Source organism: Gymnogyps californianus, chromosome 2 (genome assembly GCF_018139145.2).
Source record: "Gymnogyps californianus isolate 813 chromosome 2, ASM1813914v2, whole genome shotgun sequence".
Classification (NCBI taxonomy): domain Eukaryota; kingdom Metazoa; phylum Chordata; class Aves; order Accipitriformes; family Cathartidae; genus Gymnogyps; species Gymnogyps californianus.
Window position 1 is genome coordinate 163,131,057 of NC_059472.1, and position 14,456 is coordinate 163,145,512.

Genomic DNA, 14,456 nt, shown 5'->3' on the forward strand with positions numbered 1-14,456 from the left:
TATTCAAAATTCTCAAGAGCCACTGTAATTTGCCTGGAGGAGAAGGGGAAGGTGAAGAAATGTGTCTCCCCTGTGGCTTGGCTCTCCGATGAGAAAAGGTACAAGGTGTAATTATTAATAGTTTCTGATAGACGGCTCCCGAAGTACGGAGGTGATGGCAATGCTGAGTACAAATACCAGATTAATTCCACAACCAGCAATTCTATCATATCATAAGCCAGTGTTACAAAGTACAACAACGTGATAACTCTGGCCCAGTTCCCACGGGTGATAAACAGCACAACAGGGAGCATATACTGCAAGTAAGGTATTACATAACGCACCTTTAAGAACAAGTGCACCAACTTTGAGAGCAAATACATCAACATTGTGACCAGCAACTATTGAACTAATATAATGTATGTTTATAACAAATTTGTTCTAACACATTTCAGTCAGATTTGTCGTTATCTCAACCCGTTGTGCCCCACGTTGGGCGCCAAAAAGGACTGTCGTGGTTTAACCCCAGCCGGCAGCTAAGCACCACGCAGCCGCTTGCTCACTGCCCCCCCACCCCTGGGATGGGGGAGAGAATCAGGAAAAAAACTCGTGAGTTGAGATAAAGACAGTTTAATAGGACAGAAAGGAATGAAAAACAATGATAATGATAATAATAATAATATGACAATAGCAATACTAAAAGAATTAAACTATACAAAGTAAGTGGTGCACAATGCAATTGCTCACCACTCGTTGACCGATGCCCAGTTAGTTCCCGAGCCGCGATCCCCCCTCCCAGTTAACTCCCCCCAGTTTATATACTGGGCATGATGTCATATGGTATGGAATAGCTCTTTGGCCAATTTGGGTCAGCTGTCCTGATGGTGTCCCCTCCCAGCTTCTTGTGCCCCTCCAGCCTTCTTGCTGCCTGGGCACGAGAAGCTGAAAAATCCTTGACTTAGTATAAACACTACTTAGCAACAACTAAAAACATCGGTGTGTTATCAACATTCTTTTCCTACTAAATCCAAAACACAGCACTATACCAGCTACTAGGAAGAAAATTAACTCTGTCCTAGCCGAAACCAGGACAACCTCCTGCAACCTAGGGGTGAGGAGGTTGTGTGTGGAGTGCTGTTTGTCTCTGTGTTTTTTGTGTTTTTTTTTTTTTCTCTTAAGGAGCTGAAACAGGCTTATCACTAGTGATATTTCATTACAGCTAGTTAGAGGAATAGCAGCCAGTAAAATTCCACGAAACTTAAGATGAGAAAAAAAATTCCTGCAGCTTGGATGAGTGATTTGTCTTCATATAGAAAAGCCCTGTAGAAACAATTGAAGGAATGGCTTCCTCTGAATGTAGATAACTGACTTCCATATGTTCATAGCTTCTCTTTCCAGCCAGCCCAAAACAGGCTGGACATGGGTGGGCCACACCATGTAAATAAGATTAATAAACTTTGCAAGCCTGGTTGTGGATCAGGACAACACTCACAGAGCAGTATGTCCAACAGCCTAACCCAGAGGTGAAGACAGCAATCCCAGGGGCATGACAAAACCACCTCGTGAGCTAGACTCATGCTTTGGTTTGTCACTTAACTCTGACCAAAAATGTTTATACCAACTTGCAGCACTCGGTAGTAAGAAGCTATCGGCTCTGAATGGTTTAAAATCCATTCTATAAAGTTATTACATAAACCTTCTGAGAAGCAGCTGTAGTACCCTAATGGTTTAATTTGTGTAAGAATTCCCCAGGATGTTCTGAGACACCATGGTTTTTCCAGCACAGGGATTTCTTCTGTTCACATACCTTTCCTGACACCCTGCTGTATCACTGCAGACTGGAAAAACCACGCAGCGTCTGGCTGCCTTTATGTCCATGCTGATGTGACAGAGTGAATGGAAAGCAGCTGATGTGCCTTTTCTTATATGGGATTGTCTTTTAGAAAATCCAGGGGGTGGTTATATTTGCTGCAAGTGTTGGAAGGCTTCATCAGTTCCGTGTGCGTGAATGGTGGTTTTGAGATTCCTCCTTGCCATACGTGCTGAAATGTTGAAAGAAGTACTTCCCTTGCATGTGATCTATGTCTTGCTAGCTCATAAGCCAGGCTTTTGGCCATTTGAATGTGGCTGGTTGTCTGCTGTCTATTCCATACTTGTGGAGCAGTAAATCCCCAAAGGCATGATGTCTTCGTGTGCCTATAGCATGTGAGTGATAGGACTGTGTGCTCTGGCCCCAGCCCCAAGCTATTGGCACAGTGCTGTGTTCTGCCAAGCCATGTGGAAAACCTGGCCCTGAACACAGGCGCTGGTTAGATAACTGATCGTTTCCTCTGGAAACAAATGGAATCATTCAAATGAAGGAGCAACTAGTGAGTGAGGGCTGCTTATTTTAACAGAGCTAATTATGTAGAAAAAACAGTCATGGGAGCAGGGAGGGCTTAAGGGCGAATAAACATATTTGATGGTTAAGTGGACAAAAAAGTGAGTTGGTGAAAGCTTCCACTTTTGTTTTTTCAGGGTTGGATTGAGATCGTTGGCTGTGCTGATCGCTCCTGCTATGACCTCTCCTGCCATGCCCGCGCCACCAAAGTTCCTCTTATAGCTGAGAAGCCTCTCAAAGAACCTATATCCTTTCAGAATAAACCAGATTCTCTTGAAGCAAAAAGTGATTTGACAGTGAGATGTCTTGCAGAGCTGTGCAGCTCTATCTTAAGTTACATCTGTAAATTTAACAGAGAAACCTAGAGCTACAGACCAGCATGACTTTGGGAAGTAACCTGCAAAGAATTGAGCATGTGGGTGACTTTACTCAGGTGGGCAAAGGGGATTTACTATTGTGCTTGGTTTTTTCTAGCTTAATGCTAGGCTCTGTTTTGACTGTGAAGCATGGTTTAAATATGAACGTGGGGTTGCTATCCCAGGTTACTCCATGTCATTCCATGGTTCTGCTGCCACCCGTACTTGTAAAAAAAAAAAAAAAAAAAAAAGTTGTATTCTTTCAAAATTTGTGACCTTCTGCCCTTCAGTATTTTTTTTTATTGTTCCTTTCCTCTCTTGGAGGGAAGTTCCTTAATCCAGTAGTGGAGGAGATTTCTTTGTGTTGTGTAGCAATTAGCTTTGACATAGCAAAAGAACCAGGCCCTGCGTTCTGTCATCTCAAACTCCTTAACTGCCTTGTACAGAACAGTCAACATTGTTCAGTTTGAGGCAAATAAGGGAGCCATTGGCAAAGCTTATAAGAAGGATGCAAAGGTGGTGATGGAATACCTTTCCATATGTGATGAGTGTTACATCACTGAGATGGAGCAGCTGCTCAACGAGAAAGGGTGAGCTGGCTGTGTGTGCGTGGTACCCTTCTCTGCCACCTCTGATGAGGGTTCCTGAAGTACTGCTGGATTAACTTGAGCCACCTGAAACCAGCTTCCTCGTGAGAGTAGGCTGCGTGGATCATCTGAAATGTTTTAGTGCTGTCCTGTCTGCCAAGTCGTTGCTGGTTGTCCATCAATATATGTCTTGATTATATGCACATAAATGTGTGACCATGGTATTCAAATATTTGTTTATTTGTGTGGGAATGAGCTTCTGGCTTTAGTAGGATCATCCCATAAGAGAGACACCTCAGTGAAATGGGAAGTGTTTACCAGCTTCCCTACTCTGGTTTGAGAGTTGACCAGATGGTTTTGAACTTAATTTTAAAATTAAGCAAATAATTCTGTGAGTGATGGAACAAAATAGTTAAATGAGAACCAAAACTTGTGTGAGCATCCTCCAATGTTTAGTGATATGTTTTAGGATCTGTTACAGCCTTTGACTTATTGGGGCAGCAATTTGTATGTTTTTCCTCGACCTGTCTGCCTGTATTCCTAACACATGCAGGAATTGAAAATGTAAGAGATCTCTACAGTTGTCAAATTTGGCTGAAGCAGGCCAACAGCTGTATATGTTATGAGAAGGCTAATTGTGCAATAATAAAAAATAAACTTCTTTTCATGCTCGAAATGATTCAGGTTGGAGGATCAATGAATACATTCTAGGGTAACATTTACCTTTTTGTTTGTTTGGTTTTGGTTTTTTTTTTTGGCTGAGCTAAGATTTATTTCTTTTACATTTCTGTGAATGTGAAAGCACAGAAAAAACAGTAGCGCTCAAGATGGGGAGAGAAACTATTGCAGGATGTGTGTACACACGTTAAAACCAGAAGAAAGTGAACTTAGTGCATCCAGAATCCCACTGAAATGATTCAATAATGAGTTATAAGCAGTATCCCAGGTTTGAATTGATAGTGGACTGCAAATCATGACTGTTGTTTAAATTCAGCATCCAGTTGTAGCTGTATTCAGAGCAAAGCCTTTATAAACTTCAGCCCATTTGGTATCGGGTCCAAATGCAGGTGATTAGCGCAGACTTTTCTTAAACGTGTTGGGTTTTGTATTACGCTGATCTGAATGCTTGGCAAGGAGGGTACCATTGCTGAGTACACGTTGACAGCGTCAGTGTGTTAGACCTGCCTTTCATATGACCATGTTTGTATAAATCCGTGATGTGAAGCACTTAGCTTTACAGCAGAAATTTTCTGTTACGATGCATAATAATAAAGACATTTGTTTCCTGTAAGTGGGATAGGTCAATACAGCCTAAATTCTCCTCGGCAAGGCGTGTGTGCTAGTTGCAAGTTAGCAAGGAGCAAGAGAAAGTAGTTAAAGGACCATGATATCAAAAGCTTTAGAAATTATCAATAAAATAACTGTGCTGTATCCTCCCCTTTGTTTGGTATGTGTGAAAATGCAGGGTACCTTCTGACACAAGTCAGTTTTCATGAGAAGTCCATGCACTCGACAAGATGTACAGTCTGCAGCAAGTGCCTGTTTCATGTGCCTCCCTTTTTTGCTTTTGGTGTGTATGCTTCATCCTGAGATTCTTCCATTTCCTAATTGAGTTTGCTTCAGGCTGTTAACCACAACTAAGTTCACTGTGATTATGAAAATGGTTGCTTTTAATGTAGATGTAGTAATTTTATTATTAACATAAATTTCTTTTAATGGGTATGCCATGTTTCTTTGATCTCTGGGGTTTGCCCTGGCTTCTATCACCCCGCTCTTAAAGTCAACCAACCGATGCAATTAAGGAAATATAACTTGTTTGTTTATTGCTGTAGCTTTTAAGTGACTTCTTTTTCCTTTGCAGGGAATTTACTGTTGAAACTGAAGGGAAAACTTTTACATTAACAAAGGACATGGTTACTGTGAAGAGATTTCAGAAAACATTACATGGTAAATTTGTATCTTTGTTGTTTGATCATCAAAAATAAGGGGCAGATCAGGATACACTTTGAATGTGAATTTTACTAGTTGCATTGTCCTGTTAGTATTGTACCATGGCACAGGAAAAATGCCAAATGTTATTTCCTTGAAATTGGACAATTTAAGAGAGTTGGAAAGCTTTCACACAGCAGTGGGATTTCAGTGACCATTGATGCAGGCCTGTCTGCCTGCTTTCTGGCCTGGTCTGTTCAGTAACCCATTTAATAGGCTTTGAGACCCGTTTAATAGACTTTGAGTGGTGTATTATATTCATGCTGCTTCAGTTGCATATTCTGGGATTTGTAAGGTCCCACGTGGTGCTAAGAACCAGCTGCTGTAGGGATGGAGGAGCTGGGGAAGGTGCACCAGCTTTGGGAGCTTTGATCTTCAAGTCCATTGCAGTGCAGCAGATGGGTTGTGGCAGTCTGTTGGTAGGGCTATGGGCAGAACTCTGTGCTCCGAGCTCCTGTTGTTACTCTGCTGCTGGAGCCAAGTCTTCCGGCATGTGCCAGCTCGTCAGGCTGCCATCCTGACCAGATTCTTTAAGCTGACAAGTCCAGTCAGTTCCTCTGGTAGTTGATAATCACATCAGCTTTGATCAGTGACTGTATCTCCATAGAGCTTTTGTCCTGATACGGGAAATGGGGCTAGAAGGTAACTTTCCAAAATGCATGGATTTAGTTCCTCAAAGAAGTCTTGTCTTTCCAGCCAGCTCTGTAAGCGCCTCACCCGAGGTCATTTGGGAAGTCTTTGACAGAGCTGGAGACTGAGGCAGATTTTTCCCCAGTTCATACTGTAACTAGTGGATCATCCTGCCGTAGGTTGGGAACATGATGAATGCTGCTAGGAAGGAGTAGAGCAACTTGTAGCAAGTGCAGAATATATTTGTTCTTGCAGCTGCTGAGCCTTTGAGATGTCCATGTGTCTTTCAGTCAGCACGTGCTGCTGCTGTACCAGGCTTTGCTTTGTCACAACTTCAAAGACGGAATCAGAGTTGTAACTGTTAGGGATTGTAATATTGCTGGCGGCCAGCAAGTAGAACACCAGTTGCTGGTTTTAAATTTGTACATTTGGCAGTTTGGCTGCTGTCTGCAAGCAGAAGGCAAAGCTTATGGTTTCCCTCTCTCTTGTCTTGAAAACTGGTTGGTCAACACACAAATAAAACAAGACCATCCTTTTGGAAGGTAAAGTCCTACCCCAGGTTAGGTGCTTAATTGAGGAGGATTGGCTCTCTAGGCACATAGAGTGGGAGGCAGGTCAGGGTGCAGTGCTGGAGAGCTGGATGCTACCCTTGATTTTCAAAAGCAGCTGATGCCTATAACTTGTTTCTTCTCCAGTAGCTATCTGGAGATAGCTTTTCTAAAAAGCAGCACTGCCTGAGCAGGGCAGCTGTCCACTGAGCTCCTTTTATACACAGAGGGTAGAAGGAGGAAAAAGCCTCTTTGACAGACATGTGGCAAGGACTGGGGAGAATGACGGGTATATAATAACATAGCACATCACGTCTTCCGAGAATTTTTGTGAACACTGACTAGTTGATCCTCGTTCTTTCCCACTCTTGTGGTACATTGCAGGGGGATGGAGAATAGGGAGGGGAGCAGCATTGAAGCAGGCAGCTGAACAACTCAAGAATACGGAGGGAGTCTTTGCTGGAATTTGGGTTGGATCTGAAGCTCCGTGCTTCTCTGCTCAAACTGCTGGATACTGAGGCTGTGTCTGTACATTAAACCGAAGTGGGCCAGGGATTGAGCATTACCCTGCCATCATCCAGGCTATTTAATTGCTAGCATATTCCCTGGCACAGTTTTGGTCTATGCCAGATAGCACTCTCCAAGACAATGCCTGGACATAGTTTGTGGCTTGGTGTGGAGCAGGGACTGTTCCCAGTGAACAGTTTGGATGAGGCTTCGCTGTTGTGAAGAGGAAGAGGGTTTATCTGTGTGGATGCAAGTTGTGCTGTGCTATTTGCTCTCAGGGCCAGAGAAGGGGCCCTGACTTGTTATTTACAGCCTAAATACATTCTGTACGTGGAATAAGTCCAAATCTCTACCTCAGGTATTTGTAAGTAGAGCAGAAATGTTTAATCTTTTATTTTCATGTGCTCAGCTACATGTAATCAGAACTTCTGAGCAGAAAGGCAGCTTCAGTAAACACTTTTTTTTTTGTGTGTAAATTCTTTTTTAATGATGACATCGGTTCTTTTGTCTTCCAGTGGAAGAAATCATCCCAAATGTAATTGAACCCTCATTTGGTATTGGGAGGATCATGTACACGGTGTTTGAACACACGTTCCACATCCGGGAAGGAGACGAGCAGAGAACGGTGAGCTTTCCTGTGGCTGGGCCTCAGCTTAAAACCAGCTGCAAGCATTTGTCTTTCCCTAACATCCAGGGGAAGGACTAAAATAAGACTGCACAATACACAGTAGAGATGGGAAAACCCAGGTGGGCTGTTGAATTGCTGTTTTTGCCAGCATACGTGTCACTTAAACATGTGCACTGAGAGCATTCTGGGGCTGTGTGTGCATGAGGCTCTTACTGTATTGCTGGCAAGGGGGTGAGGAATTCCTCCTTCTGGATTTACACTTGGCAATGACCCATCGCTCAGAGAAAGGCATCTCTTCAGTGTTTTATTTCCTCTCTCTCTGCTGCTTTTCCTGGAATCATAGTTCTGTGCAGCAAGATGGACAATAGACTAACTGTTTCCTCAGTCGCCCATGAAATTCAACCTCCTCTGATTCTAGGCATCCCTAAAATCTTGGCCTGAAACTTTGCTGTGGCAGGGGCCAGAGGGAAGTGTGTGTTACATACAGAGCAGCAGCCTGTTCCAGCTAGCGCCCAAACTGTGATTCTCTACACCATTGCTGGTGGCCGATGGGAAGCTGGCTGTAAACTTGATGCTGGTTCCCGTTCGTCGTTTCTGGCTGCTAGACTGTGTTTATAGAAAAGAAAAATAACAGCACTCCTTCGTCTCTCTGGTTGCCATACGATGTGATGCAGTTATCAGTGGGGGCAACAGGATTCAGGAGCCTAGAATTAGGACACAATTGACTTTCAATCACAAACTGCTCATGAAGTCTAAAATATTGGACGTATCTTTCTTCTAGTATCCACTTACTTTTTGTGTAGTCTGGGCTGCTCTGTATTGCGGTACATCTCAATTGCATTACTTCGGTACCCTTACAGGCCTTGCGGATTGCCAGGGAAGATTCAACCCCCCTGCCTTTTGGCACGTTTTTCTTTTCTGAGGGTGTCTGTGGAGGGTTCTGAAAACCTTTTTGCTGCATGTACTCCATGTGTGCGCAGAGTCTCTGTGGGAATCAAACAGGGAGTGAGATGATGGTGAGAACTCTTCCCTTTAGACTGTGTATAAGACTAACTCTCCTGGAAAGACCCCTCTACCCTTCATTTTTCTGTAATTCGGATGAGGTTCACTTTCTTCAGGAAGGGCTCTGGTAGACCTGTTTTGGTGGGAGGTAATGCTTGGCTGTCAGGAGGGAAGGGGGAGTGGAGGACAGCTGGAGAAAATCAGTCTTGCTTCAGTGGTGTGAGGTGTTACTGCTGGAGCCTTGAATGCTAATGTCTTACAGAAGGCCAGTGACTCCCCTGGAACAGTCACCCTACCTCCAACCTCAGCCAGAGCTTATTCTCACCTCCTAAGAATCTGGCCTAACCATTAAACTTGTATTTATTTGTGCTTTTTCTTTTTTCCTTAGTTCTTCAGCTTCCCAGCTGTTGTAGCACCGTTCAAGTGCTCCGTTCTTCCTCTAAGCCAGAATCAGGAATTCATGCCTTTTGTCAAGGAATTATGTAAGTGTATTAAGCACTGTGGGTCCGATGGGGATATGCACTGGGAAGAGAGGTTTCTTCCTCAGTGCTATAGGGAGAAAATAGCATTGGGATCACGTGGCTCTCACATGTGCAAAGGGAGAGCCATCAAACTAAAACAGCTGAGTTGGCTGGTATCAGTCAGCTTTGGGTATCTATTATACTCTTCAGTCTAGCCTCAAAAAACCCAATTCCCTGCCCTTCCCCGTGTTGGTTTGCAGTGTAAAAGACATTTCTTTTTTTCCTTCTGTGTCAAAAAGAAATCCTTCCCACTGCTTAGGAGAAGATGTCAGGAGCAGTGGGTTTTTGGTTTTGTTGTTTTTTTTTTTTTCTTTTGAATAAAGTTCTTTTCTTTGCTCTTGTTGGCCAGCTAATTTATTGAATCGGTCCCAGAGCTGCTGAGCCTCCAAGCATTCTGTCAAAATGCCCACTGGTACCATCTAAAAGTGAATACGTGAAGGATAGGAACACAGGCTGCATGTCAGACAGTACCTTTTGCTGTCGGCGTCAGTTCTGTTCGGGACCTCGCCTCCCCGTGCTGGACATACCCCTGCACACATGTAAGGCTGGCATGGTTTTGAGTTAAAGCAGAGTTGTGGGACTGTAATGACAGGTTGAAGAAGTCAGTGACTTTGCTCTTTGGGTGAGAGTTGAGTGATGCAATGTGGAGAGCTGTGAAAGTAGCGGTGTACCTGTGGGGTGGGTTTGAGCTTGTAGTCTTGGCAGGGACTGGAACATTGGATCTTCTGACAAAATAAAAATGAGGGTCTGCGATGCTGCTTGAAACCAGGACGCATGGTGCCTCACTTCAGGTAGTGCCATGAGGATATGGGAGGTCTCTGCTAGGATCACATTGCCTGCTGAGTATGTAACGAGTCCTGGTGATCCCCCCTTCTCTGCTTCTTGCAGCTGAAGCACTCACCAGGAACGGCATCTCTCACAAGGTGGATGATTCCTCTGGATCCATCGGCCGGCGCTATGCCAGGACTGACGAGATTGGCGTGGCCTTTGGGATCACGATCGACTTTGACACCGTTAACCGGACGCCTCACACCGCCACCCTGAGAGACCGCGACTCAATGCGCCAGATCCGAGCCGAGGTAAAGGGCAGGCAGACGGGTTTGGCTGCTGACCGAGCCAAGTCTGTTTCTTGTGGGCTAGGGGAGAGCATTAGCTGCTATTTTTGATCCAGCAATGACTCTGGTCTATGCGGGAGCTGCCTCCAGCTCTCGTAGGCAATTCAGCTATTCTGAGAAATCCCCAGGGAAGAGATACTGGTCAAACAGAAGATGCTGGCCCTGCTGCTAAAGGGAGGAGAGGCTTTTGTTTTTCTTGGATGCAGAGGTGTTGATCTTACTTGAAAGCCATGCCTTGTGCTGATTGCACTGCTCTTTAGAGCGCCTCTTTCCAAGTGAAGGCTGCTGAGTAAATGCATTTGCTGGGTTGTGTCTGGCTTTCAAAGGCAGGGTGCCTCTGAATCCACAGGCACCAAAAAGCAGAAGATCTTTGCCTGCTGCAGGCAGGCTGGCAGAGCACAGCTCAGACACAACTCCTTAAAGCTCGCTTCCTGCCGGTGCAGCAACAGAGAAGCTGAACCATTGCCCAAAAGCCGCGCCTGCCCTAAGCATGCTCTGCTACTACAGCCATCATACAGAGACTGGAATAGCAAACCTCCCTACGGTGGTCTCATTGCCTGTGAGCAAAACCTGCTCAGAGCTGTGGACGTGCAGTCTCGGCACCTCTGTCGTGCCCTTCTCTCCCTGGCCCCTGCCAGGAACACAGTTTGGCTCCTGTAGGAGGAGGAGTTAGCGCTCATCTGTGAGGCTGAGTTGTTCTAGCTCCGCTCTGTACAAAAGCACCTGTACTGCTCGGGGCTACTGAGCTGGCTGTGGGTTTGGTGCAGTGTAACAGGCAGTGCCAGTTCCTCAGGGCACCCATCTGTCTCTGTATCACCTGGATGACCTCTCACTGCCGAGCAGCAGAGACGAGTCTTTGTTATCCTTCAATTTCTGCACACTTTCTAGTTTCTCTAGCTGATCCTTCGCACCATGACGGTGTGCTATGAGGAGCAAAGAAAAGGCAACCGGCAGCTTCTTTTGTGCTGGTCGTACAGTAAATAGGGCCTGGCTAAATCCTGGCTTACAGCATCTTTGGGATGTGTCCATTGTTTTCTTTCCCTTCCAAAACTGTAACGTAACACTACCAGGGATGAACCTTGCTGTGGTCCACCACAGTGACAGTTGCATTTCCCTCATGGGTCACCCTGAATAACTGAGCAGTCTTTGCTGAGATGACAGACTGTGATTTAAGATGTCCTCCTAGTTAATGGTTTTTCACCCCAAAAATGATCTTGCAGAAGATACCGTGCCCCTGTTCTGTTGCTGATGTAAAAATTACCCATGTTCCCCAAGTATCCAACAGAGCAGCTTGATTCTGATGGCTTCGTGTTTCATGTGTCTTTGTGACTTTGCCTGCAGATCTCTGAACTTCCTGCCATCATTCGTGACCTGGCGAACGGTTATCTAACTTGGGCTGACGTTGAGGCAAAGTATCCACAATTTGAGGGACAAGAGACTGGCAAAAAGGACACAATAGAAGAATAAAGAAAAGAACCTGAAGTTAAAATCCCGTCAAATGTCCACTTTTTACTGTTCATGTTAATACGAAATAAACTTATCGTGTATTATTCAAAGCTGCATTGTTTGTGCACACAGGGACTATTTGTTTTTTTTTCTCAATTGCTGCCCGAATTTAACTTTAAAAACTGAAATAATTGCAGTCCAAGTTAAAGGTGTTAATAAAAACGCCATTATATATGCCTGCTTCTCTGTCTTCATGCAGCCTTGTACTTTCTTCAGAAATGTCTTTTTTTTTTTTTTTGCCTTTTTTCCTTTTTTCCCCTCCTGCTTACAGCTGTGGGTGTTACAGGTTTATTACAGCCCCTCAAGAAGGCAGGGACCGTACACCCTTTCATCTGGATTCAGATCACGTCGGACTCTTGTGCAAGACGGTACTAGTTGCTTGGCCTCGTGTTTATGAAGGGGTGATCGAAGTGTCGGTCCTCCTTTCACCATTGCACTGTGCTTCAAGCAGCTACCTTAAGAGATGGGTTCAGTGCTTTCTTTTGGCTGCAGGTGTTTAATACCTGTTTCTGCAGAATTGGGAGCATTTGCGTGCAGGAGAACAGAGAGGGAGCGGAAAATGCTGTTCTAGTTCTTGGTCTTGCTTGGCATGGTTGGTTTGCTTGGCTGAGGGAACGAGCAGCTAGGAGTGTGAAGAGTAGGAGCGCTGGCAGGGTCGCTTCTTCATTAAATGTCTTCTGGCAGCGAGGACTGAAACCGGAGACTGCCCTAAGCAGGTGGGAGAAGGGCCGGGTACCCTTTGGCTTCCCCGGGCACTGGAGAAATTCAAGGGTGCCTTGCTGCAGCCGGAGGTGGGAATGGCACCTCGGTGTTTGGGGAGCACGAGGCCCTGCCTGACCCGGACCAGTTAGGAGAGGCCTCACACCTACTTGTGTTTCTGGCTCTCATCCCGCTGAGAAGCAGAGAGGGAAGCTCTTGTCTCCTTCCGTATCATTTCTTCTCAGCCTGCTCAGATGTCCTCCAGCCCTTGGAGAGGGCTCTGGTACTGCTGTCACAGGGATTTCTATCCCTGGGCTAGAAACCTCTCCTTCAGACGGTAGGGAAGCATTCTCCTCCAAGCCTTTGCTTGGGTTTAAAACACTCATTTAAAGACAGGTTAGAAAACGCGAACTCTCGCGCTGTGCTGGATGTGGCTGACTGGAGATCTGCAACGATAGGTGATGTGCTGGGCTGGGAGAGCAGGCACCGTGCAGCTTCGAGGAGCCCTGGCAGCAGGCAATGGCTTTCAGCCGTGACCTCTCCCTGCCACGTGCCTGCGGCCGGCTCCCAGGCGTGACTCCTACAGGGCTCGGTTTCTGTTCCTGCCACCGCCACGCGGCTGCAGGGCAAGCCGAGCTGGAAATCCTTGCACTGGCTGAGTCTTTTGCACGTTTGCAAGAGTCTCTCTTTGAAACATGACCGCAGACGATGCTGCACAGTGAAATCAAATGATGACCTGAGAGCTTTAGCCAAAATAATAACTAATAATAAATTCCTCTGAATCACAGAGCCTTAGATATGAAATAAATGGGATGCTCTTGAGAGGCTCTGATCTGATGCCCTAAAAAATTCCCAGTGGGGAGAAGCAAAGTTGGTGTTTCAAGGGGAAGAACCTGAGCAGTATAGCTGCAAGTTGCAATTTACCTGCCTGCCCTTGTCCGTCTGTCCCTGATAACTAAATCTGAGGCCTGATCCTCACCTTTCTTCAGTCCTGGTGTAAATAAGGCATCTGTCACTGCTGGCTCTGTCAGCCGCAGGTGAATAAACCTCCTCTAGGAAGCCTTAGCTTTGTTAGAGCCTTGCATAAGCAGGTCTGATGGACAGTCAGCAAGGAAAGGCTTTGAAAAAAGGAATGCGGAAGAGGATGCTTGAGAACACTGATTGATCGGTGTGACTGGAAGCTGCTTTCTCTGTGCTAGCGGCTGATACCTTCTCCAGATTGGCAGGCAAACAGTAATTAGTGAACGTTTCTGAGTGATTTCCTTTAGTTTTCGCTCAACTTTTGCAGAAGCAGATGGATCGGGGGCATTGGAGAGGGAGGGGCAGACACAGGCGCGGAGAGTGGGGGTTTCACCATGCCCATAAATCACTGTGCTGCTGATTTCGTTTTGTTTTGCTGGGCTTGGTTGCATGAATTCCTGCTGGTGGTGACAGCAGGCATGCGGTCACCGCTTTCAATTGTCCTTTTCCTCCTTCCCTCCCCAAACTGCATCCTTGAGTTAAACTGGCAGTTGTATGGGTGTGCCTTGTGCCTGAAAGGGGCTAATGGAAAGAGGTGCCTGACCTGGAGCAGGGCTAACACACCAGGGTCTGTCTTCGACCTGGGGCTGCTCCAAGTACCTGCAACGTGTAAGCCACGGAGATGTGTGCCTGTGGATCCCTGCTAGGAGGCTTTCTTAGTCACAGTTTCATAGAATCATAGAATGGTTTGGGTTGGAAGGGACCTTAAAGGTCATCTAGTTCCAACCCCCCTGCCATGGGCAGGGACACCTTCCACTAGACCAGGTTGCTCAAAGCCCCATCCAGCCTGGCCTTGAACACTTCCAGGGATGGGGCATCCACAACTTCTCTGGGCAACCTGTGCCAGTGCCTCACCACCCTCACAGTAAAGGACTTCTTCCTTACATCTAATCTAAATCTAGCCTCTTTCAGTTTAAAACCATTACCCCTTGTTCTATCACTACATGCCCTCATAAAGAGTCCCTCTCTGGCTTTCTTGTAGGCCCCCT

At 45.8% G+C, this 14,456-nt stretch overlaps 1 protein-coding gene across 1 annotated transcript in view; it reads left to right on the top strand.

Moving 5' to 3' along the window:
* The window catches only part of GARS1 (glycyl-tRNA synthetase 1), a 36,200-nt gene extending 24,270 nt beyond the window's left edge, over positions 1 to 11,930 (top strand). Inside the window, exons 11-17 of the mRNA XM_050891234.1 lie at positions 2,497 to 2,604; positions 3,160 to 3,305; positions 5,164 to 5,249; positions 7,492 to 7,601; positions 8,995 to 9,088; positions 10,016 to 10,206; positions 11,584 to 11,930. Of these exons, the coding sequence (XP_050747191.1) occupies positions 2,497 to 2,604; positions 3,160 to 3,305; positions 5,164 to 5,249; positions 7,492 to 7,601; positions 8,995 to 9,088; positions 10,016 to 10,206; positions 11,584 to 11,709 (861 nt within the window). The 3' untranslated portion in view covers positions 11,710 to 11,930. The remainder of the gene's footprint in view (positions 1 to 2,496; positions 2,605 to 3,159; positions 3,306 to 5,163; positions 5,250 to 7,491; positions 7,602 to 8,994; positions 9,089 to 10,015; positions 10,207 to 11,583) is intronic.
* The last annotated feature ends 2,526 nt before the right edge of the window (positions 11,931 to 14,456 follow it).